General features: G+C 35.1%; 7 protein-coding genes across 11 annotated transcripts; 4 read left to right on the top strand and 3 right to left on the bottom strand.

Moving 5' to 3' along the window:
• Nucleotides 1-321: 321 nt before the first annotated feature.
• LOC105226159 (protein prenyltransferase alpha subunit repeat-containing protein 1) lies at nucleotides 322-15,253 on the bottom strand. 5 transcript variants are annotated; one of them, XM_049455215.1, is made up of 6 exons: nucleotides 15,118-15,253; nucleotides 8,742-8,866; nucleotides 8,525-8,639; nucleotides 8,303-8,462; nucleotides 7,664-8,234; nucleotides 3,168-3,264 (listed from the first exon to the last, which is right to left on the bottom strand). In XM_049455215.1, the coding sequence occupies exons 1-5, from the start codon at nucleotides 15,128-15,130 to the stop codon at nucleotides 7,679-7,681; spliced, it is 969 nt and encodes a 322-aa protein (XP_049311172.1). In that variant the 5' UTR covers nucleotides 15,131-15,253; the 3' UTR covers nucleotides 3,168-3,264; nucleotides 7,664-7,678. The 5 variants fall into 5 exon arrangements, with proteins under 5 accessions (XP_011203263.1, XP_011203265.1, XP_011203264.1 ...); XM_011204961.4 differs by lacking the exons at nucleotides 7,664-8,234; nucleotides 8,303-8,462; nucleotides 8,525-8,639; nucleotides 8,742-8,866; nucleotides 15,118-15,253 and adding exons at nucleotides 322-1,353; nucleotides 1,519-1,889; nucleotides 3,921-4,061 and having other exon boundaries at nucleotides 2,984-3,378; XM_011204963.4 differs by lacking the exons at nucleotides 7,664-8,234; nucleotides 8,303-8,462; nucleotides 8,525-8,639; nucleotides 8,742-8,866; nucleotides 15,118-15,253 and adding exons at nucleotides 322-1,353; nucleotides 1,519-1,889; nucleotides 3,921-4,061 and having other exon boundaries at nucleotides 2,984-3,296.
• LOC105226161 (iron-sulfur cluster assembly 1 homolog, mitochondrial) lies at nucleotides 4,187-5,303 on the top strand. Its single transcript, XM_011204966.4, has 5 exons — nucleotides 4,187-4,405; nucleotides 4,489-4,542; nucleotides 4,603-4,678; nucleotides 4,735-4,809; nucleotides 4,935-5,303. Exons 1-5 carry the CDS (start codon nucleotides 4,322-4,324, stop codon nucleotides 5,036-5,038), a joined length of 393 nt encoding a protein of 130 aa, XP_011203268.1. The 5' UTR covers nucleotides 4,187-4,321; the 3' UTR covers nucleotides 5,039-5,303.
• On the bottom strand, nucleotides 5,291-6,709 carry LOC105226160 (actin-related protein 6). Its single transcript, XM_011204965.4, has one exon. The coding sequence runs from the start codon at nucleotides 6,574-6,576 to the stop codon at nucleotides 5,359-5,361; it is 1,218 nt and encodes a 405-aa protein (XP_011203267.2). The 5' UTR covers nucleotides 6,577-6,709; the 3' UTR covers nucleotides 5,291-5,358.
• Nucleotides 6,724-7,608, top strand: LOC105226165 (NADH dehydrogenase [ubiquinone] iron-sulfur protein 4, mitochondrial). The gene is made up of 3 exons (XM_011204973.4): nucleotides 6,724-6,880; nucleotides 6,935-7,258; nucleotides 7,321-7,608. The coding sequence occupies exons 1-3, from the start codon at nucleotides 6,831-6,833 to the stop codon at nucleotides 7,499-7,501; spliced, it is 555 nt and encodes a 184-aa protein (XP_011203275.1). The 5' UTR covers nucleotides 6,724-6,830; the 3' UTR covers nucleotides 7,502-7,608.
• Nucleotides 9,090-13,193, top strand: LOC105226163 (putative uncharacterized protein DDB_G0277255). Its single transcript, XM_011204969.4, has 5 exons — nucleotides 9,090-9,239; nucleotides 9,363-9,597; nucleotides 9,649-10,357; nucleotides 10,435-10,730; nucleotides 10,789-13,193. Exons 2-5 carry the CDS (start codon nucleotides 9,470-9,472, stop codon nucleotides 11,108-11,110), a joined length of 1,455 nt encoding a protein of 484 aa, XP_011203271.2. The 5' UTR covers nucleotides 9,090-9,239; nucleotides 9,363-9,469; the 3' UTR covers nucleotides 11,111-13,193.
• Nucleotides 13,164-14,939, bottom strand: LOC105226162 (GDP-fucose protein O-fucosyltransferase 2). Its single transcript, XM_011204967.4, has one exon. The coding sequence runs from the start codon at nucleotides 14,879-14,881 to the stop codon at nucleotides 13,496-13,498; it is 1,386 nt and encodes a 461-aa protein (XP_011203269.2). The 5' UTR covers nucleotides 14,882-14,939; the 3' UTR covers nucleotides 13,164-13,495.
• LOC105226166 (leucine-rich PPR motif-containing protein, mitochondrial) lies at nucleotides 15,207-18,995 on the top strand. Its single transcript, XM_011204974.4, has 3 exons — nucleotides 15,207-16,427; nucleotides 16,486-17,732; nucleotides 17,799-18,995. Exons 1-3 carry the CDS (start codon nucleotides 15,346-15,348, stop codon nucleotides 18,710-18,712), a joined length of 3,243 nt encoding a protein of 1,080 aa, XP_011203276.2. The 5' UTR covers nucleotides 15,207-15,345; the 3' UTR covers nucleotides 18,713-18,995.
• The last annotated feature ends 5,270 nt before the right edge of the window (nucleotides 18,996-24,265 follow it).

Genomic DNA, 24,265 nt, shown 5'->3' with positions numbered 1-24,265 from the left:
TTACTTAGATTTATATTTTATGCACAGTGTGGGAGACAGCGAAGAAATGAACTACAAGGATGGTACAAAATATTATGTTTTGTTTTATAGATTTAAATTAAATTATAAATGCAATTTCTTGTCATATATATGTATGTTTATTATGTAACGAATATAACGAGTAAGAAAGTAACATTTTATGAGCACTAAACAAACACAACGGTTTGACAAACTGACAAAAACCATGAATTAACTTATATTTGACACATTTTTCTTTTACAAATTTTATCATAATATTTTTTTTTTTACACCAAAAACTCGTTACCTTTAACAGTTTTAAAGAAAACGTAATTATACTTAAAATTTTTGGCGCACAATACTGAGCCATGAACTTAGGCTCAGCTAACAATAGTCGGGGAACCATATGATTTTTTATTCGACGATATTAAATTTATAACTTTATTCATTGTTTCATGTTGCCTTCGCAAAATAATTAAAAACGTAAAGAGCCTTTGAAGTGACTCAGTACGTGCAGCAAATTTTAAATTTCCTGCCTTGAATATAAAATAATAACGTTTCCTTGTTGTGCTTGTTTTCGGTACTAAAACTCGAAAATGAGTTCACTAAAATCGGCAACAACCAGCGCTCGCACACTTTACGCATAATTAAAGCCCAAAAAAATGGTACACCATTTGCGATGGCTGTCACCCAGCAGACCCTCCGAACGCTTAAGCGCCGACAAAAATGCATTGGTGGCATAATCGAACTTCTTCAACGCTGCATTGAACTCCTGCAGTTGCCCATACGTGCGCGGCGTCAAATACAGACCGGGCAATTCGCCCAACAACAAACGTACACAATTCTCCACAATGAAACGCAACGACGAGCGTCTATGATTCTCAAAAGATTCACGCTCGCCATACATATTCTTCTGATCGTCACACAGACGTATATCATGCGCAGCCAAGTTGCAACAATAGAGAAAGGAGCTGAGCCGTGGTTCGCCTACAGCTGCCCGATCGACACCGGGCAACAATATTTGCAACACATCGGCTGTGCTCAGTATTTCCAAATCATCTTCCAGATAATAGCTGATCAAATCTTTCAAATTATGTAAATGTTCGAGCTCATTTGATTCGTAATAGCACAATTCGTAGGCGCGCTCAATCAGCGTTTGGCGATAATGATAGCTGCTGTAGTCGCTGATGTGTTTGCGCATGAACTTTTCCGTAATCATCAATTCGGAGCGTATTAGATCGGGCGCATTCTGTAGCACCCACTGGCGATGCGTCCACGCGTGGTAATTATTTGCGCTGCGATCGGCGCAACGGTCACAAATGCCAAACTCACTGGGCCAGTCGATAGCATCGTGACCTGTCATTTGAGAGAATATTATTTAAAAGCAAATAGTGTGTTATAAAAGCAAGAAGATGACGCTTGCAAACTATCCGTGGCAAATCCAACATTCTGGAAGCACACACACATAGTTTGCGGAGCCTTCTTTAATTGAGCTAAATCTTTCATTATTTGCGTACTCACTCTGAAACGAATACAACCAGCGTCGATATGCGAAGGCTTCGCTAGATTTGGGCTTCTTCGACAATATGAGCGCGGAGAATTTGAATTCGCAATTTATTTTCAAGTGATTCGTCTGCACCATTTGGCGGCGTATATTCCAGAATGTGGCCACATCCGTATTAATTAGCAGCGCCACATTCAGATACTTCAGCAGCACATCACTGTGTTGCAAATAGCGTGATTGATGTTGGCGCCGATATCCAATTATAGCCTTGTGCGCATGATCGTATACGTGTTTCACGCACCACGACTCCAGGCCCAGATGATGTTCGGCATGCACCACAGGCGTTTTATTGCGATTCAAAATGGTCGGTATGATTTCAAATGTTGAGCTAAAATATTTGAAAAATTCGGTTAAATGTGCAAGTACTTGACGATGGATGTAATGTATGTGTGTTTGTATGTAAAAATGAATATGTGTGTACGACATTATGTATGTACTTACATGTGTGAATCGAATAATTATTTAGAGTGGCAGAACTTGGCTCAAAAATAATAAAATCAAACACCAAAAACACAAAAAACACAAAAAAGCAAATAACGAAAAATTAAACAATTGCACTTATATAACAGCACAAACATATGAACGTAACCATGTATGCATTTATGTGCCTAAATTTTTTCTGCTATTAGATGAAAATGATTTCTAACGAGCGCAACACAAGCCAGCTCCAGCTCAATTGAATGACAAGGTCAAACATTTGTCGCTCACTGCGAATACAAATAAATTGTAATGATAACCAACAACCACAAGAATTCATACGTGCGCCTGCATTAAGTGAACTTGTTGTATCATATCTGTATGCTTAATTCACAAAAGTGCGAGATGCGGGCTGTGGGCTGTGGCCTGGGGACCGCGGTTATCATCTATATGAACGCCGCTTGTGCACAATCAAATCAATTAACGCATAGCTCATATCAATGAAGCGGGAATAATGTATGAAAATTGTAACCGACTGTTATAGATGTGCTGTTACAATTAATTGGATATGTAAACATATGTACATATGTACATACAAACAATATAAATGTATAGTATGTACATCCATGCATAAAAATATGAGTCAGCACATACATATTTACAATGCAAAAAATGTTTCAAACAACAATAGGTATGGATAGGAAAATTTAAATATTTAAATCCTGAAAAGTAGTGACTTTATATAACTAAAATTAATTTGAAAATAAAAAAATTATTATATGCTTTATTAAATATTAGCAGGATTTTTTCTCTTTTAATAGCTAAGGATTTATCTAGTATGGTTCATGATATTACAACAACAAAAACATTAATCGTATTATTGTTAATTAATGAAAATGAATTCAAATGTGCGTCTATGCGTTAGTGTTTTTTCCTTTAGATGGCTGACGGGGAAATTGCTAGTTATATGTACATAAATACTTATTTGAATGGTTTTGAACTTACAGGTCTGGGTCCTTGAGAAACACCGCTTGTATGTCGTTAATAATTTTCTCGCATAACACCTCATTTTCATTTTCTGCAACTAAATCCATGTTGTGTTGTAAAAACCTCCCTTCGATATTAATTTGAATCTTATTTGATTTCAGTTTTCACTTATATTTATTCGCCAAGTTAGTTGTGTGTTTTATATGTATATATATGTATTTTTTTTTTTTAATTTTCAAATGGTCTTTTGCCAACTACTTTCATGTCACCGCGGTTTCAGCTACTACTTGGTGTGGTACCTTGTGAGATATGAAATATCGGCACGTTTATTCTGCGTGTTTTTTATATTGTTAGTTTTATTTTTAGTTTCAGTAATTTGTATTAAAAGAATTATAAAACGCGGCCCACGTCGCCTTAAAGAAAAAATGAAAATTGCTGAGCACAGCGCAAACAACCGATCGACCGATCCGTTCGACAACAAACTAAGAAAATGTTAAAAAAGTGTAATAAATTCCAATTTAAATAAAACACAATCCAACAACTACAACACTCCAAGTGTTCTTGTTCAGAATTGTCTTTTCTGTCGGTTCACCAATTTGTATTTGCGCGATTCCTCCTGTGTGTGCGTGTATGCATGTGTATGCGCGCGTGTTTTGTGTTGTTGAGCGCCACAATGCCGCAGCTATTTCTCCAAAGCCATATTTCTGGCGTTTGCGATAATTAGTATGTATGAGATATGCAAATATAAGACGCTTATGGAACTCCTCGAGATTTAAACATATACGCAAACCGAAATCGAAAGTCGACACAAGCCTCTACGACCACAGACCCTGCGATAATTATGATAACCGAGATGAGGGATGCCGAGCAAGGCTCCAGCGCATCAGATTCACACAAAATAAATAAATAAGCTTAAATGTTAGAAATCAATTTTAGCACACAATAATTTCAATACCGTTGACTTGATTGCAATTAAACACTATAGAGATTCTCATACGATTACAATTCAATCCAATTGGAAATATGAGTTCACATAAAATTTATCAATTTGCAACTAAACGCAGAAACACCATCCCACTAGAAAATTTATGTTGCTGTCAATCGCCCGCTCAAATGTCAAAATACACATGTTTGCATTCCAATGCGGCTAAGCGTTACCAATTACTCAGCATTTAAAAAATTAACTTGGCAACGCATCTTTAAAACAGCTGTTCCGCTGTCACTCAATCGTTATGAAACGAACTGCTGATAAAAGAGAAGTAAATAAGAAAATTTGCTGTTATGAATTAAATTGTAAACGTGCGATCACATCGAACAATCGTATAATTTAAAGTGAAATATTAACGCGTACAAAAGATGTCAACAAAAGTGGTGGCTACGGCGACGGTGCGTGCACTGAAAGGACGCAAATTGTTGCCGACAAGGGCAGCTCTTATACTGGTAAGCTCAAAAATTTAGTGATGAAATTTTCCCATATATGTGTTCAACAAACAATACATTTCGGCCAAAAAAACTATTTATAGACAAATTCCGCAGTAAACCGCATTAAAGAATTATTGAAAGATAAACCGGAGTTTGTAAGTATATGCCTTACATAAATTATTTCACAACAGAGTATTTATTGCTGGTAATTACAGACAGGTTTAAAGGTAGGAGTGCGGCAGCGTGGATGCAATGGGCTTTCCTACACACTAGACTATGCAAAAGAAAAAGGTAAATGATTCCATCAATAAAACCCATGACAAAAATTTAATATATGGTTATTGCAGATAAATTCGACGAAGAAGTAGTACAAGATGGTGTCAAAGTGTATATTGATAAGAAGGCTCAATTGTCCCTACTGGGTAAGAATTGTCTTTTCATACAATATCACTTATATAACGCGTTATTAGCGACTTTGTTTACATTTTCTTATCTTTTGTGATGCATATTTATGGTACTATTTGGGTTCAACAAACTCTCATTTCAGGCACCGAAATGGATTTTGTTGAGTCCCAACTATCCAGCGAGTTCGTTTTTAACAATCCCAATATAAAAGGTACGTGCGGATGTGGCGAATCATTTAGCTTCTAATTACTCGACGGTCGTTAAAATTTAAGCTAGCAGTTTAGATTTCATTACTTAGGAGCTCGTATATTGCGATAAAGAGATTCGCAGTTCTTCTAAACGCTCTTAAGATAAGTCTGCTTTAAATTAGTTTAAAAAATTTCGGTTAAGTACTAGTTACGATTATGTTTTGTTTTCAAATGATTTGAAACATATAAAGATATTTAAAGATGTTAGTTCTATAAACAATTGAAAATAAATAGCTGTTTTAAGGCTTCCTGCAGAAAATCAATGTTGTACTTTATATAAAACAAAGGAAAACAATCATTTTATGTTTTCTAATTAATTTATTTCCCATTGCAAGCTGAATAGCCATTCTCTTCATACTTGTCTCTGGTAAGCAACATGTCTTTAAAACCATCACTACCGGCCAATTCTTTACCACCATACCAACCATAAGAGATGGGATCATCAGGGAAAATCAATGAAACTTCTAAATCATCAGGTGCCAACGCCCGAATTTCGGCTTTTAAACGCGGTATAAATCCCGGGAAAAGCGAACTTCCACCGATTATTAGTATATTTCGTAGTAACTCGCTGTGTGAATAAACGGGACAATCTTTGAGACAATCAATTACAGCTTCCGGAATGCCAACTTGTTGTATTCCCACATCGCTAGGATTAAAAAGCAGTTCGGGCACAGTGAAACGTTCGTTGCAAAGTCGCACCGACTGTTGATCGCTTTCCTCATTCCTATCTTTATCTTCCTTTTCAGACTCTTTCTCTTTGTTTCCTTTATTGCGTATAAAGCCACGTTTAACTGTTGTAAAATCAGGCAGTACATATTCTACTACTACTTCTGCCCGCTTTTCGGCAGCTGTGTGCACACGCATGTCATCCTTAAAATCTTGTGATACAAAACAAACGTCTTCTTTCATCTGATTAACAACATAAGACTCGTCCATCATATTTAAATGTCGATAAGAAATAAGTTCTTTTAAGTGATTCGTCAACACTTTGCCGCCAACTTCGACACGCCGTATGCCACGTTCCATGCGACGCCCTCGTACAAATGGAACTACGTGAGTGAAACTATACCCAACGTCTATAACAACACAATTCAGAGCTTGCAAAGGGCTTTCTTCACTTTCCGCGGCGTAATTATATGCTGCCAACTCAGCGGTAGTACATTTGTGCACTCCGGAGCAATGATATTCCTCGAAGAGTATTTCCATCATAGCTTCTTGTATACTAGGGAAATTTAGTTGTGGTTCAGTTATTACTATAGGACGATCTTCCAAAGAAATACCGGTTCCTTCATTGCTAAATATATGATCCCAAACGGTCTTCTGAATATCCCAATTAAGAAGATATCCCTTTTGAAAACACAGTATAAAAAATAGTCCGGAAGCATCCCGGCATTCGTCAATTTGGCTACCGATAAATGCACGCCTTCGTTCCGCTTTTGCCTTCATAATACAGTTGGGTACTACAGACGGATCATCTTGTGTTGATAAACCTATTTTGGCAGTGTAAGCACCATTATCCAATACAACGGCATCCATTTTTATATGTCCAGATCGATTAAATAAATAATATCGCTATTCAGAAGAACTAAATTCATATACATATATAAAAGACAACAAACGAATAAACAACGAGCATTTGACAACTAACTTTGACAGTTAATTGTATAAATGTCATTTCAAAACAATAACAAAATTTTTTTGACGTTAACTTCAGTAGTTGTCAAATTTTCGCAGTAGTAAAGGAAAATTTTATGTAATAACAGAAATCTTATTTATTTCCTACATTAAATATGTCCTTTGTGCGTCAAATTTTAGCTAAAACTCCCCAGGGAGTTCACTGGTACGTAAATATTTCAAAAGTAAAAATTCAGTGCAACAGTCAAGTCGTTTACAGGGCAAAAACAGTCAGCAACAGTAGTCGCTGCATGTCGTCCGTGGGTTCACGCGATGCCCCACCAATCGATGTGTCTCAAGTAATCGCACAACCTGAGGAATTGGAGAGGAAACGGAAACTTAGCGGAGCTATCACAGTGCCCACAAAAGTCGATCTTAGCCCTATAAGTGGAGTGCCAGAGGAACATGTGAAAACACGTCGTGTATGCATTCACTTGCCACCCAAAAATGCTATGCAAAGTGGTACTGATAATTTGAACCATTGGGTGATTGAGTTCGACAACCGCGAACGATGGGAAAATCCATTAATGGGCTGGACCTCAACGTACGTAAAATTACTTACATGTATTACAGAAAAATACATATAAATATTCATTTTTACTATAGCGGCGATCCATTATCGAATATGGAAGTCACATTTGGTTCCAAGGAAGAAGCTATTGAGCACTGTGAACGCAATGGTTGGCGTTGGTTTATTGACGCTGAGGAAAAACCAAAAGTAGAACGTGTTAAAAATTATGGCTTGAACTTCCACTGGAATAGGCGTACTCGCACATCGACGAAATGAGCAAATGAGGGAGAATAAATGCCGAAAAGTTTTCTTGCAATTTTTAATAACATTAAAGGATTACTATGGCACATAATGAAAAATATAGCAAATGCATTAACTCAACAGTGAATTTACTTTTAATGTTTCAATGTACATATAAAAATTATAAATTTTTCATACCTTATAATTTCCATACTATTCCCTTTGGCGATAATAATGTTTATTTCTATTTGTATTGCTTCTGTGTAGCGGGCTGCGACTTCTACTGTGCCGTTCATGAATTTTTCTTCCACTCTTGCTTCTGCTTCTGCTTCTGTTCCGATGTCTTCTGCTTTTACTGCTGCTAAGATCCCTTCGAGATTTCTTGCTCCTGCGATGATTGCTCCTACTACGGCTTCTATAACTGTTTTTCTTATGACTTTTGCATTCATAACCTCTGCTTCTACTTCTGCTTCGGTGTTTATTGCGAATTATTACAGGTGTGTGAATTCTACCACTGCTATCGCGTACGGATTTACCATCTCTATCACTTCTTGGCTTATATTTTTCGTTTATAATCAACTGGTTCATACGCTCCTCCGACTCCTTGTCTTTGAGATATTGCTGTAAAGATTGCATTTGCAGATCTACAACAGCGCGAACTTCTTCAATATGTGTTGGCTTACTTCGCCGATGCCGTCGACGTTTTTTGGTCTCTCGCTTCTTTTGTGCCACAATTTCGGCGAATGTCAACGAACCCTCACCTTGAGATCTTATAATAAATGGTTTATTTTTTATTAAAATTGTGACTTAATCTCTTGAAAATTGACATGTACTTACTGAACTGTTATTTCTGGTTCTGTATATTTCTTGGTGTTTGCTATAATATGTTCGTATAGAGATAGTTTTTCCGTCCGTGAAAAATTTAACTGCAAGTCTGAAAATCTTTTAGGAACATCTTTATCCGGAACGCCTAAAACTTTTCGCAACTCCTCAACGTCTATTGAAAAAAATATATATGAACAAAGGACAAGGGGATGGACAATAAATAAAAGTATATACCGGTAATAGTGAAATTGCCAGAAGCACAGCTTGGAGGAAATTGCGGTTCGAAGTCAATCCCCAGTTGTATGTCGTTTTGTTTTTGATTCCTCAAAGCAGTGTTCCCGGCAATATCCTAAAAAAAAATAAAATTTAAGTATGCAAATGTTTTGAGCGCCCCTTTTTGGCTTTATGTATGTATGTATGTAGATTTGAAGGTATGCATATTCCAACTCACCGGTTCAAAATTCCATTCAAGACGTTTAAAAATTTTTCTTAATCGGGATTTGCTCTCATCGATGAATGCCGTAAGTGTGTTATCGCTGGACACAGGTGTGAATTCTTTATCTGGTTCATACATTTCTAAAATAGTTAATAATGGCAATTTATTTTATTTCTTATAGACTTCATTGACTTTGAAAAGGTAAATAAATAAACAAACGTCACAAGAATATACTTCAGTGGTTTTCAAACATACATAATTTTCACTCAGCATAGCCTCTGAAGCAAATCTTATGTTTTGCGACTAAATATCTAAAATAACAAATGCGTTTAATTAACATTTACTTTATTTCATTGATATTTTTATTATTTTTTTTTTCTGATCCTAATATTTTTGGTCATTAAAATTTTTGTTTTTATTGTTGATCTCGTTTTATACTTCCGGCAGCATTTACATCTGGATTTATTTTCATTTGACATTTCTTCATTGTTTTCATAACGAAAAAGTCAAAACGTAAGATAAGTTATTGGAAAATGTTGTTTATTTACGAATGTAATTTTTGTGGTTTTTTCGCAATTTGTAAACAATAATTACAAACAATTTAAGTAATCCGATGCATCTAACATTTTCCCGCAGTGTAAGTACAAGGCGAAAAGATAATTTTGTATAGATGGTCATATTGGACGTCAGGCGGAACCATAGAATTACAGTGACACCAAAGGTATTATGAAGTGAACACCACTATGAATAATAGGAATAAGCGAGCACGGCTGGAGTTGTCTTTGGCACCGGCAACTATTGATGCTGGGACCATTAATAGCTGTTCTGTGAATGCAACTGATATAGCGTCCAGTATTGGTGGGACGCCAAAGTAAGTATCGCTACACATAATTTACGTAATTCATTTCACACATACTTGTAGCATCTTTTTGGGCAATTCTTCGAACGCAAGTGTCAATAGCACTAGTTCGGTTAATATGTTACCCACAAACGTATTTCTTACAATCTGTGATGAGAACTCAGATGAATCGCAGGAATATCTGGCCATTGGCAATACCCTGACCCCAATTAAACAAGAACATACCGATACTTTATGCAGCAGTAGCACACAGGGCACACAAACCTTGCCATTGCAATATCGCCTTGTCAATCAAATACAACGTCAACCACACAATATCGATAATATTAACAACAGCAGCATCGTTAATAATGGTGCAACTACTACTTTTAATGCTGCGCTGCCAATGCATCTACCGAACGGTTGCGAAATTTATATAGTCAAGGAGTATGTAGACAATGTGCCCACCATTCTGACAGATGAAAGTGAGTTATTGCAAGGACCAACAACTCCGCCAGCGAACGAGACAACAGAAACAATTAAATTAGAGCCGGACTCTTGTGTAACGTCTACAGCATGTGCTAGTACTGCAACTTCCACTACCACCATCAATGACGTGCAAATTCTTCGTAATACACCACAGCACCTTATAAACGCTAATAAGTCGGCCAATGTCACTGCCGATGGGCGGGCAAATGCAAGTAGAAATACCACGTCAGTAGCAAGCATTAGCGTTCCAGATACACAGGGCAATAGTACAAAACGCAGTTGCATATTAGAGGCGTATAAAAAGGTAGACGTGTATAAATATATGTATGTATGTGTTTTTGTTAAAATCTATTTTCTTTGCCGCTAATAATAATAATATAGCGAGATGATAAGCGACGTGCAACTCATAACGAAGTTGAACGACGGCGACGCGATAAAATAAACAATTGGATTTTTAAACTGAAAGAGATGCTACCGACCGATGGCATTAACAATAATAATAATAATAATCAACAAATTGGCATGGTGGAACAGTTGACAACAAAAACCATTACTAACACTAATCCTAGCAATAACAACAGCAACAGCAGCAATCGAACGCCGCCCAATGATTCCAAGTCACAAATACTAATCAAAGCTTGCGAGTATATCAAAACCATGCAGGACGAGATAAAGAGGTAAGCAGTATTTCACGTAATGTTGTAGAAATAGTTTATTAACTTTTATCTTTCTCAGTCTGCGTGAGTGCCTTAGCGAAAATGAGAACCTTCGTCTGAGTAATCAGCGTTTACAAAATGAGTTAACGAAATTGCAACGCGACCATGTAGCGAACGAAAGGGCCAATTTGCACACGCGCAATTTCAATAACAATTTCAATATAACCTTAAACAGTTTAAATAGCAATAATAGCAATGGCAGTGGTGGTGGTGGCAGCGCCAGCAGTAGCCCTGGTGGCACTGGCAACAGCATTTTCGCCGCCCTCAATATACCAACACACACAAGCAACGCGAATACGTTCACGAAACGCGAGTTAATCATACGCGATTATGTTGATTAGAATTTTAGTCATTTGTTATTTTTTTTTACTTAAATAACTGTATCGAAGTGATGCTACAAATGTACAACTGTCAGGCCAAAACTTCTGCAGTGCTAAACGAGTTTTTATATACATTTGTGTATACAAATTTATTAATTACTTTACTGACACAACACTCACTACATATTTCTCCATACGAGTTTAAAGAATTTACTATTTCACTATTATTGTTAATAAAGTATACTGTTTGTAATAATATAACTAAAATTATATAAAAAAAATTACATAAGTAGGTACTATACTCACTACAACTATCGACTTGAAATATGTCATTAAACTTAAAGCTCTAGTTACTATGCGCTTCTCTAATACATATTATATGCGCTTCCTCTAATTAGTGCAAAAATCTGCGTTACTGACGCTTTCGTTTACTCTAACTCTATAACTATCACAGAAATATATAATATATATGCTAAAGTTAGGCATATAAAATCACCTGTTGCATAAATTTAAGAAAAAAATAAAGTGTTATAAGCAAAATATACATGCATATGCATAAATGTATGTGATGAATTATGCAAAGCATAAATATATTTTTAATTTTGTTATATAAGTTGAATGTGCAATTTTTGGGATTTAAAACGATTTATCAGGGATAATTTTTAAGTTTAATTTTTTTAAGATTATAATATTTAAGTTGACAAAACAGATGCTTAACTTTTTAAATAAAGTTATTAAATCGTATACCTGCGTTTAAAATTAATTTTGTTAATTATAAACTGAACAATTTTGTTGATTAAATTTGTGTGTTTACGAAAACAAATATCATTTACACAAAGTTTTTTTCATAATTTATTTAATATTGAATTTGTTAAATATTATAATATCCATTGAAACGAAAATACTTAAATTTACTTAAAAAGCATACGTTACAACTTTCTAAACACTGTTGGTTTATATTTTATTTTTTACAGTTATAAAGTACCCTATAGAACAAATAATTAGTGCTCCACTGTTTAACACATGCATAAAACAAGTTAAAAATAAAAACGGGAAGATCAGAAATTAATAAAACTTGAGAGACGTATAAAAATATTGACTCCATAAAAATTATATGCAGTTTTCGTAAAAAATACGAAGCTCTTATTTCTTTTTGAAAACTCTGTGGGAGGTTATTTTTTAGTAAATTCCAAAAACATTGTTATACAGTTATGTAACGACAACACTGTTAAAAAGTAGAAATGAATATTTATCTAACCGTTTTTATCTGGCCGCCAAAGCCAAATAAATAAATATTAATATACACATAGTATATATTACATATGATTAATAAAATAAATTGTAATAAATTTAAGTATGTTTAAAGTGATAACTTAAAGCAAATAATAATAATAGTAATTATGTTGACATTAAACAAGATTTGCTGTGACACGTTACACTCATTTTTGGTAAGCGTTGTTAACGTAAAATGTTTAAAATAAATCGTTGTTTTTATAAGCGTTTGTAGTGGAAAGGAAGCAATTTTTGCCTTTTACCTTATATAACATTTATAAAAACGTTGAGAATTACATATAAAAATATACACATACGTACAGACTAATATTAGCAAATATAACTGAGAAAGTGTTGGTATAAGCAACCTACTAGAAGTTATTACTAGCGAAATTTTGGTTCTTATTTACAAGTAGTTCAAGTTTTTGGGAAATTAAACAAGTGTTATACAATGAGGATGCAGTTTGTTGGTAACTACATTTAACGCAAATAAACAAATTATAAACATTATCAAAATATTATACAAGTTAAATCAATAAATATCAATAAAACCAAGAAAATAATCAACTGTTAGTTAAATAATGTTTATAAAAGAGTAAACCATAAATATTAACCATTTTTGAAATGCATACATACATAGTACATACAAATGTTATTGATCAAAGAAAATTTAAATTTTTTAATTATTCAAATTATTAAATGTTTATAAGTAGTATTTCCTACACTTATAGTTATAAGCAAACTACAGCTAACAAACATTTTTGAAATTTCGAGATTGCAACCACATAATAAGTAATAAAATTTACCTCAGAAAAAATAGAGAATTCGAAAATATTGCGTTTTATTATAATTAAGTGATCATATAGTATTAATTTTTTTAATTACTGAGTATTATGAAACGTCTGACAAACTCAAACAAAGTGCGAGGAAACGATTGTAAAGTTATAAAAAATAGTATGAAAAACCCATAGCGTTAGTGAACTTAAATCTCTTTCACATGTCACTTTAATATGCTTAAGTAAATAACCAGTCAGCCGCTAAAGCGGCGATGTATTAAATTCGCTTTTAACTACAAATTAAATGCCTTAAAATGAGGTACAGAGCTTGGTTAAAGTTGACCCCCAACGCATTTTGTTAGTAGACTATCGGCCAAACCGAATTCTTTTCGCAATCTTCAAGTGTTGCATACTTGCAGAGCGTGTTAAAGGTTGTATGTTTGGGAAATCCTAATATTTCTCGCTCTTCATATATACGATAACTGAATGTGCTTTCAAAAGTGCCGATGAAGTGTCGTGCGTGTGCACATATTATTTGGTCTACTATTGCGTGGCCACCATCCTTAATGAGTGCTTTTTGTGTCAACGATTCCGGTGTGAAGCGACGCACGCGTACACGCTGCAAGTACGCCTTCAAATTGGTCAACTCCATAGCAGTGGTGTCGGTGGCTATATAGACAGTGGTTAGATTGAGTAAATGCAGTTGTTCGCGTATTTGTGTGGCGGCCGACTTTAATGTGGGCGTGCTTCTTTGCCGCCAATGCACAAAGTCACCACGTCGAAAATGTACCGCTAAATAGTCGCCGCCCACTGCTTCACGGTATACACGTTCAGACTCCCACATCGGCGGTCTCTGTACGAGCTCATCGACTTTATGTGAATTTAGCACACGTGCCCGGTACTTTTCAGCTATTTGTTGTAGTGGTTCTGCGAACCGCATTGATCGACGCGCGCGCCAAAATTCCTTATCGCCCCACTGATCATGCAGCACAATCTCTGCGTTGAGTATGGCGTACACTTTGACATCGTTTGCCGCCTGTCCTACGCTGTTTTTCAATTGTTGACGAAGCAAACGTTCGAGTAAATTCACACTCCCTTGATAGCGCACGCAGACAAAATCGTTATCAAGCAGCATTGGCTGCTGTAGCAGATAACCTTGCAGGTGCTGTTCCTTTCGGCAATCGCTCTCGAATTCAAACTTCTCATGGAAAACGTCTTGTTCGAACATGTATTCGAAGTTCATTAGTTGGAACACTTGTTGTACCTGTACGTAAGGTGGCTCTTGTAAACCGAACTGGGCGATCTCTGTTAAAAATTCAGGAAAGTCGAGCACAGGTGCATAGCGTCGCATACTTTCGATATCAAAAAAATGCTCCCAGGGCAGGCTATGTTGTTGCAAATGACTAGATTTCCAATGAGTTAGCCGTCGCCAAGGTGGCAGCACTAAACGCACATTTTGGAAAGGTTTGCGACTAGCTAACTGGCGAACGAATACCGCTAAACGTATGTAGACATCACGACGCAAATTGAAACCTTCCGGCGGGTTTACGTCGTAAAGCAGATAAATGGTGTTTGGCATTTTAGCTATTGATTGTGGACATTTTTGACGGGTGGAAAGAATGTCAGTCAAGTGGAATATATATTGATGTTTATCGCAGCTATTGGAAACGTAGTCTACTATATCGCTGCTCGCCGCTAAGGATAATAAAACCACACAGTTGGATACGAATAGAAAACGCCACATTTTAAGCGACCAACTACAACACACTTATTCATTAAATCACTAATTAGGTTTAGTTATCAGTTAGTTACTACAATTCAATAGCCTGCCTAACAGCTGATGTCAAGGTCGAATATTAGAGTGGACAGAAGTAGCAATACTATTGGCTTTATAGGCGCCTTAATTATTGATTCTACATCCCTTAAATAACTTTATTTATATATATCATACTATTTATTAGCAATTTAAGTCTCACATACCTTTTTTCAACATAAATATCTCGAGTTTTTAATAAAATTTGAAGTTCACTTTAACCACCGCACTGAACACAAGCCCAAACTTCTTATCATCGGAATATTTCATCAGCTGATTTTGACAACCGCTCTTTACCAACAACAGAACAACAACGCGTGCTTGCAGTTCGCCACTCGGCTCTTTTTCCCTTACTGTTCTAAGTTTAATGCAATTTGATATAAACATTAATTAAAATGAGTGTACGATTGTTAAATGCGACCAGCAAATTACAGCGATTGAGTAATATCAATAAACGCTTCGGGTTTCATCCAATTTTGGCTAAGACAGGTTATGCAACAGGAACAACCCAAAAACTGTTGAAACAACCAGTTTTTTGCAGAAATAATGCGCCATGCTATCAATGGGATAGTCTGCAACATCCAATTTACAGTGGCTATTCTACTGCAGCTCGAACAACAACTGCGCCAAAAACGCCTGTAGTCACAGTGCTATTGGAGAAAATAATGGCAGTACACCAAAACACAGGTCAACTTAACTTCGAGCTATGCGACAAAATCATCACGCAGTTAGAAAAGAACCCAAATGTTTACAATCAACTTCTGGGTGATGAACAGGCACATTTTCTACTTCGTGCTTCCGGTACCGAAATGCCAGCTCGTCCAAGTAGCACCCGTTTGGAGCTTTTTCAGCGATTGTGGTCTTATTTGTCACAACATGACCAGTTAAACGCATCTCATTACATAACTTGGCTGCATGTCCTGCAGCACAATCGTATGCCATGCGATGATTTTAAAAAATTGCTCGAAGAATTTAACAAATTAAATGTAAATAATGAATACGCGCTGTCCGATATTTATGCAGAACTATTGGATACGGCTTGTGGAGCCGGGGATATGCATCAAGCAACAGCGCTGCTTGCGGAAATGCGTACACATGACTTTCCGCTAACTGAACGTCATTTTAATTCGCTATTATGGGGCCACTCACAAAATCATGATCTGGCTGGATGCCACTCGGTGCTCGACAACATGAATGCTGCTGGTATCACGCCCAGCGCAGAAACTTACTCCTTAATGGTGTCTGCATACTTGGAAAATGACGCCACCGCAAAAGCATCGGAAGTGTTGAGTCGATTTCACGGACAATTCAACGCGGCACAAGTAGTGCGTATGCTAAGGAGTTTTCTGCATATCCAAGCGCCGCAAAATGAGGAACTTATAAAGCAGCTGGTACATGAATTGCCCAAGGATTTCACGGCAGGTACAGAAGTACCGATGCCACTACGTCACTTATGTGTGGAACTTCTACATAACGGGTAATTCCCCTATTAGATACTTTAATGATATGAAAATAATTTTTTATAAAATTTCCAGAAATCTAACGACAGTGAAAGCCATCATCTTCAATTTGCCTACACCGCGCTTCAACGAAAACCAAAGCATCGACACCTTTGGCGCATTTCTACTGCAAGAACTCTTCCGCACTAAATACAGCGCCACAGAAATTATAGGGATAGCAAAAAAACTCCAGGATAGCGACAAGAATACACGTGCACTGCACCTTGCCACTGAAATAGCTTTGCGACGCAACGCCGAATCAGCCATACCATTCTTGCAGTCACTTGCTCAGCAGGAACCACTGCGCCCACACTATTTTTGGCCATTACTATTGCAAAGTCATGAACAATCGGGCGAAGCCGGTCTCCTAAGCGTATTAAAGCAAATGAACTCTCTAAATGTAACCTGCGATCGCGAAACTATCGCGCTGTATGTACTGCCCAATTTACCAATAACACTACAGCAACCCGAAAAAGCAATAAAGGCGCTTGATGAAGCAGGCGCCAAGCCTTCGCTGGTGTTAATTGAAATAGTCATGTATCTATTGTTACGTCAGCGATTTGATGCGGCGCATGATTTACTTGAGCTGTACCCAACCAAAATAACAGTTGAGCAATTGGTGCCAACGCTAAGCAATGCAACTGTCAATGTGCGTGCCACCAAGCGCTATCAGCAATTCGCTAAACTGCTGGCTGTCTTGTCAAAAAAGAGCGAAAATCGCAAAGTTGACTGGATCGGGCAGTTGCTTTTAAGCATGGTACAAGGACAGTTGCGTCTACGTAGCGATCTCAAAGCGCTACAACGCTTCGTGGATGAAATTGCCAAATTCGGGCTGGCAATATCGCCCGCAGCCGCCAACACCATAATAACAACGCTCGAGGAGCAAATGAATAAGGATGAGAATCTGGCTAAGCTGAAAGAAGCGTTGCGAAAAATTACCGATCAAAATGTGACGCTGATGCAAAGCGTTGGCACTGCTGGCAGCAACGCGAGCTCGACTTTCGTGAAGCATCCACGTGACATGACGCTCGAAGAGTTAGAATGCCATCTAATCGAATTAGAAGGGAAAGGCATGAACACGCGTGGACTGCTTCGCCGACTGTTGCAGCTTTGTGTGCGCGATGGACGTTTGGAACGCGCACTAGAGATCAAAGCCAAATGTGATCAACTGCAAGTGCAGGTCAGCGCTGGTATGTTGGCTAGCACGCTGGATCTATACATCAAAATCAATGATCTACCCAATGCCGAAAAGTGTTTACAGAGACTGCAGGAAGAGTTCCCAAGTGAGTAAAAAGACGCAGCACATTCTTCTTCAGTTTTTAACAAACTTTGTCTTTCCCACCCCACAGGCTTTTCGCTGGACGAACACAAGTTCATCGACTTTGCCGCGCTGCTTGTACACCACAATCAGCTGGAGAGAGCGAAGCAATTGCTGGAAAAGCGCGCAACCACACAACGCGTCAATGGCGGCGACTATGTTGTTAAAAATGTTTGGAATTTTCTTACAAACGTCGCGCAATTAGCCGCACAAATGCCTGCGCTTGAACCGGAGCGCAACTTGACGCGCGAACACTTCCACTTTTTGCAGAAATTGAGATACTGCAACGCGCACAACACGGTCTTGGGCCCGATTGTGCGCGAGCGTTTGTTGCGCGGCGACATTAAGGGCGCCGTTGGCGATTTCAAAAAACTCGCCGAGCTCTACAAACACACGCCGCTGCAGTTCGAATTGCTCTCGCTGCTGGTGCGACTGAGCAACGGCCACGAACCAGAAGTGACGCAATATGGCGGTGTTTCCGGCGAGGAGGCACAACAGGCATTGAGCGAAGTGACCAGCGCCATCTCCAAAGTACATGGTACCTTGAACATGAACAGTGGGCTGCTGCTGGCCTTTGCCGAGTCCGGCACGGATAATCAGTTACGGCGACTGCTCATCAATCCAGAATTCCGCATCAATGAGGCTTTACTATTGAAGAACTGCGAGTACTTGGGCGAGGAGGGCGCTATGAACACGCTACTGCGTCTGGCGCGTGGCGCACGCGGCTTCGGACGAGTTATTGACGAACAAAATATTTACAACATGTTGCTAACACACTTCGCGAAGGCGAATAATTATCAAGCAGCTTTAGATCTGTATGAGCGCCTTGAAGCGGACGACGAACTGAAAATATCACAAGACTTCCTGCGCAATCTAGTACAATTGCTGCGTGTCAACAACGTAGAAATACCCAGCAGAGTGGCGTTGCGTGCGCAGATCATGTAATAATAAGTGGGCGGCCAGTTCTTGTTAGGTTTAAGTCTTATGTCTTATGTATACTTATTTATAAGCTACGAGTACGAAATGCAGACGCTTTCGTTTGACTTTGTTTTAAGGCATTTATAATTAGTTAATAAAACTAGCAAACACTTAATTGTTATTTGTATTACTTAAATTATTTTTATTCACTAGCAATTAAATGCTAAAATATACAACAGCGCAAATACATATTTCCTTGTTATTAGTAAACTAGCATGGACATTCGACTGGATGGTCGTGTCTCATCATATTTGCCAGCAATTTTGATTTCCATATGCGTAAGAGTTATTTTAATTAAATATTGTACATTTACAATTTAAATTTTTATTTGAGCGAAAATTAATCGGAGCGAATAGTGGCGTGAAACAGCAAAACGAATGAAAGAAATGGTTTAAGGAAAACAAGAGTTGTAGCACAGTCGTAGGTAAGTTGAATTGTTTGTAGAGTTGTAAAAAATGCATTGTTTTTGTTTTCCACCAAATACACAAATCCAATAAATAACAATATTTCATAACTTTACACTTTAGTGGTACACTTATATAGCACTATACTTATTGTATTAATTTAATTATATAATTCTCAGCACATTTTACTTAATTTATAGATAATTGTTTTTGTTTCGCTATATTATATCTCGTGCTTTACTTTGCTCATTTTCAAATATGTACGCATGTATTTAATAATATCACTCAATGCATCCACAATTTGACTCACAGCGCACTGCAAGCGCCAATTTAATTTATACATATTTAGCTAAATAGTTATATGTGGAAAATTTATTGGTTAAACATACGTACATATGCATCTAAGTGTGTTTTAATTTACGAACATAATAAATTGATTATGATTTATAGTGAGTTTAATAATTTAAAGAATGGAATATCGCTGTTCCGGCCACAAGAGATAACAACTTAAGTCCATTTTGATTAGTGCTGAGGAGCAGACATTAACTGTTAGTTTTCCGGTCTAAAAGTAAATTTCATGACATTAAAAGTTAATATTTGAAATAAAAAAAATTGTTGGCGAAAAAACTTTTCAAGTTGTTTTTAAGTAAACGAAATTTCTAAATCTTTTAAATCTACTTTCGCTGTTATACCTTATGGCAAGAACGTTTTATTGAGACTAGGTAGTATTTGTTAGATGCGATTAGTGTCAAAAATATCGTTTCTGGTTAATTTTGAGAAGTACAATAAATATATTTTTTTAATAGCTATGTATAACGGATTTTAACACGGCAATACATAAACAAAAAAATAAAAATGTTGTTTAATATTCAAGATAATAATTATTAAAAGTAAAAATATAACTTCTATACTTTTTTTTGTATATTCACAAATTAATTTTTGTTGTTGTAAAGCACTTAAGTTTGCATATTAAAATTTTGTGCCACATGAGCACCGTTTCCGCGACAGTCGGTTATACATAACCGGATCGGAGTCGGATTTTTATGCGGCGAAGCACTGTCAACTTGACTTTCTCAAAATTACTTTAACTATTTCCTGCCGCTACAACAACAGCAAACAAAAAATTATTTTAAAAAAGTTTCAAAATCATTTAAAAACAGTTTTATAATCATTGAAAAAAGTTTCGAAACCATTCAGTTAAATTCTTTAAGCTTCATAATTTTTATATAATTTAAGTTTTCTTTTCTAATATATTAATGAAACAATTTTGAAATGATATATTTGAAACTGAAGTTTTTTTTTAACAAACAATTTTAAAATTTAGTTGAAAACAATTTTTTATAAATAATTTTAAGAATAAAAAAATACAATTCTAGCACTTTTAAGCATACGAAAGCATGTAAGAGCTATTATTATATGTATATAAACCTTCAGGCTTTTTTGCAATTTATTTAACAAATATGAGTGTGAAATAAAAAGATATTTTTTTTTTTGTTTTTTCTTTTATTTATTAATTAATTAATTAATTAAATACAATAATTATTTATTGTTTACCTTAGCTTTTGACTTTTGTTAACTGCATTCATACCGCAAGACTAACACACTCGCACACGCACACATGCAGATTTTTTCAGATTCATAAATAACACTTTTGCAGAGTATTCCACATGCATACAGACCCTTTCACGCGTTAACACAGGCATTCGCACTTAGAAAAATTCACATCGATAAATGTTTAAATTCTAGCTTTAGTTTTCAATTCACGTTTTTTGCTTTTTTTGTTTTTTTTTTTTGCTTTCGCTTTCGTTTTTGCAGTTCAGTTACAATTTTTCAATATTGTATGTAATTTCTTTCTTAATTTTTATTTGCTTTTCTACATTTTTTAATTTTTTGTATTTTTTTACATGGTTTTGTAGTTTTTTTGAGTTTTTTGGTTTTATATATATTTTTTCAATATTTTATTTATATTTAAATATCTTTTTTTATTTTTAATTTATTAATGAATTAAACATTAGGCTTTTGCAGTTAAATACAAACATATGTTATATATCTACAAACCTTTCATTTAAATAAGTTTTTCAAAATTTTAAATTTGTTGCAAGCTGTATAGCCCCATGCTGTAATGGACACACATTTGTTTTTCACAAATTGAAGTGTTAAATTACACAAAATTTTACATGCTCGAAACGCAGCTTAGTTTGCCTTATATATACATGTATATATGTTTAAATATTTTATGCATACATATATATTTTATAGTATATATTGTATATAAATAAAGCGTGTATTTTGGGTGTAACGTTTTTAATGTATAAATATTGTTTATGCACTTTTGTATGTATGCATTATATGTGTATATATGTGAGTGTGTGTTGTTTCTGCATTACTTTGTGGTACAATATTTCCCTAGGTTTTTTCCGTTTTTGTTTTCCATCTCACACTTTGCGTTAATGTTTCAATCTATTTTACAATTGCTTTCATATTCTGGACTTAAAAGTTCATGCACATAATTTTCATACATGCATGTATATATGCATATTTATGTATGTATGTATGTACGTATATATTTATTTTTTATATTTAGCACTGAAAATTGTAACTCTCTAATTATTATTACTTTAATAATACGAATAAAGTTTAGCTTTAAATATTTTTAAATTAAAAATAAATATTTTCAAGTATTCTTTAACTCTTTCATATTTTACAATGTTCATATTTATTATGTTTGGGCGTAAACAAAGGAGGTGGAAGCAGCTTGGGCACAAAGGCACTGCTGTTTGTTGGAACTTAGTTTTAAGCGAAAAAAGCTTCGCCATATTTTTTTTATCAATTTGCAATGCAAAACCTTTCAGAATCCAAATTGTTGTAAGAAAGTTGAAAAATCCACTGAAAATTGCATAACTCCGCACACAAAGCTACGCTTGCTGCATTTGATGTTAAATTACATATACATATGTATATATGTACATATGTATGTATACATTTGCTTTAGATTTGCAGGTTAATGATTAGGTAGTATATACATATGTATAGGTATATACATATATGTATAGATTCACGTTTGCAATTAACGTTTTAATAATTAATTATTAATAAACTCGCATACACTTGGCTTATCAATATGAAATATGTATATCTATATTATGTACTTGCTTACCTACATTAATATGTGTATGTATGTATGTATTTAATATTTATTGTTAAAGTTTTAATGTTCTTAAGCTTCACTTCGCTTTGCACGCGACTTTTTTAAGTGAATTCTATTTACTGCTTAGTACATAATTATCTATGTACAAATCATTTTTGTTGTTTAAGCAAATACACTTTTATTAATTGCGCCTAATAGTGCACTATGTCAGCTAAGTCGAGTTGCAAATTCGTGCTGCAACTAAAAGAAAAAGCATAAGTCATTGAGATTGAATACGCGGGCATTCTGAAGTGTAATTTTTTTATACAAAAAAAAATAAAAACAATAAATACTTGTATAAAAAAATATATTAAAAAATTTAGAAAATAATCAAATAAGAAAAAAAGATGCACTTTGCTAATTTCCAGCAATAAATTCATAGCTTTAACGCACACTGTTAATCTAAAAAAATATTTTTTTTTTGTTTTACAATACGAAAGAAAAAAAAGAATATCGATTTTCGAAAACAGAAATACTTAAGTAAGAAAAACTGCGCTTAAAAAACTGTACTTTACTACTTTGTTTTACAATACGAAATAATTTTTTTGCTGCGCTGGTTTCTTAATACAAATTTTCACGTTTTTGAACTTATTGTACGCAATTTAAATAAAAAAAGGGTTTAACAAAATAAATCTAGTAACAGAATACCCGCATGAAATTATAAGAAAATTAACATTACTTTTTCGAAACTTATATTAACATGCATACATTATTATAATACATATCGTTTAAAACAAAAGTTAAGTTTTTAATTTTTTTTTCTATTTTTAACATTAAGACTAAAATATATATTTATTTTCGTATTATTTCAACTATGCAACTCAAGTACTCTCAGACTCAGGCGTGTTTCATGGATGGAGTGTGTATGTTTGTGTGTCTATTTTACATTTTTCTCTCAACTAAGCCGCTTTGAGCTCAAACAAGCCTACACTTTTTCTTTCTACTAAATCACAAACCGCATTATTTATATTTCTTTTGCTTTGTTTTTATATATTAAATGTCTATTTTATTTCATTATTATTTGCTGTTTTTTTTTTGTAAGGAACCATATACACTATAATGGCAAAATATGTTATCATAAAAGTGTAAATATATCAATGAGACTAGGCGCGGCTCACACGAACGCGCTAAAATTTCTAACAACCCTATCTTAATTATTGAAATCATTTTTTTTTTCGAACATTTATTTAATTTGAAAATATTGTATTAAATGCAAAAATAGACTTTCGGAAATTTAATATTTTCCGATAAAGATTTGCACATGCTAGTTTAGAATTTTTGCATAAAGTATTCCACGAAATTATCATTGAAAACAATTAAATAAAAAAGTGACAAATTTATGTTTTAATTATGTAATTACCCTGAGCCACATTTTCGCAACTTTTTCCTTAACGAAAATTCGTATTTTTCTACATTTTGTATTTGACTACAAGCGTACCTGTGTGTATGTATGTGCTTATTTAAAAAGCGCCGAGCATTAAATGATATGCAATTCGTATTTGTATATATATGTAGAGCAAATATTGCGCGTAGCTAATGGCAAATAATTGCTAAATAAGGTGATATGTGAAAGAAAAGCAAAACTGAAGGCCACGATATACACACATGCATTTTTTTGGTTTGGCGGTGCTATGCTTCGATTACGCACTCACAGAGGAGTGTAAAAAAAAATATTTGCAAGTTGACACTAGCAGCGACAGACAGCCATGAAGCTTCGCGTAACGGTTTTTATTCGTATTTCGGAAAAACAAATCTCTAGCACTCAAACACAGTATTTTTATGGCGTACAAGCTTTACGCATTATTTGAGGAAATTTTAATTTTTTATATTTAACAAATAGTCATATTTACCTACTCATGATCATACAAAATCAGTTTAATGAACTCTTCTTGTACTGTTTAGTTATGTATGTATGTATATGTGTTGCTT

Source organism: Bactrocera dorsalis, chromosome 4 (assembly GCF_023373825.1).
Source record: "Bactrocera dorsalis isolate Fly_Bdor chromosome 4, ASM2337382v1, whole genome shotgun sequence".
In the NCBI taxonomy this organism is placed as follows: Eukaryota; Metazoa; Arthropoda; class Insecta; order Diptera; family Tephritidae; genus Bactrocera; species Bactrocera dorsalis.
Note: the sequence above shows the minus strand (reverse complement) of the source record. Positions and strands in the feature narration are given on the sequence as shown.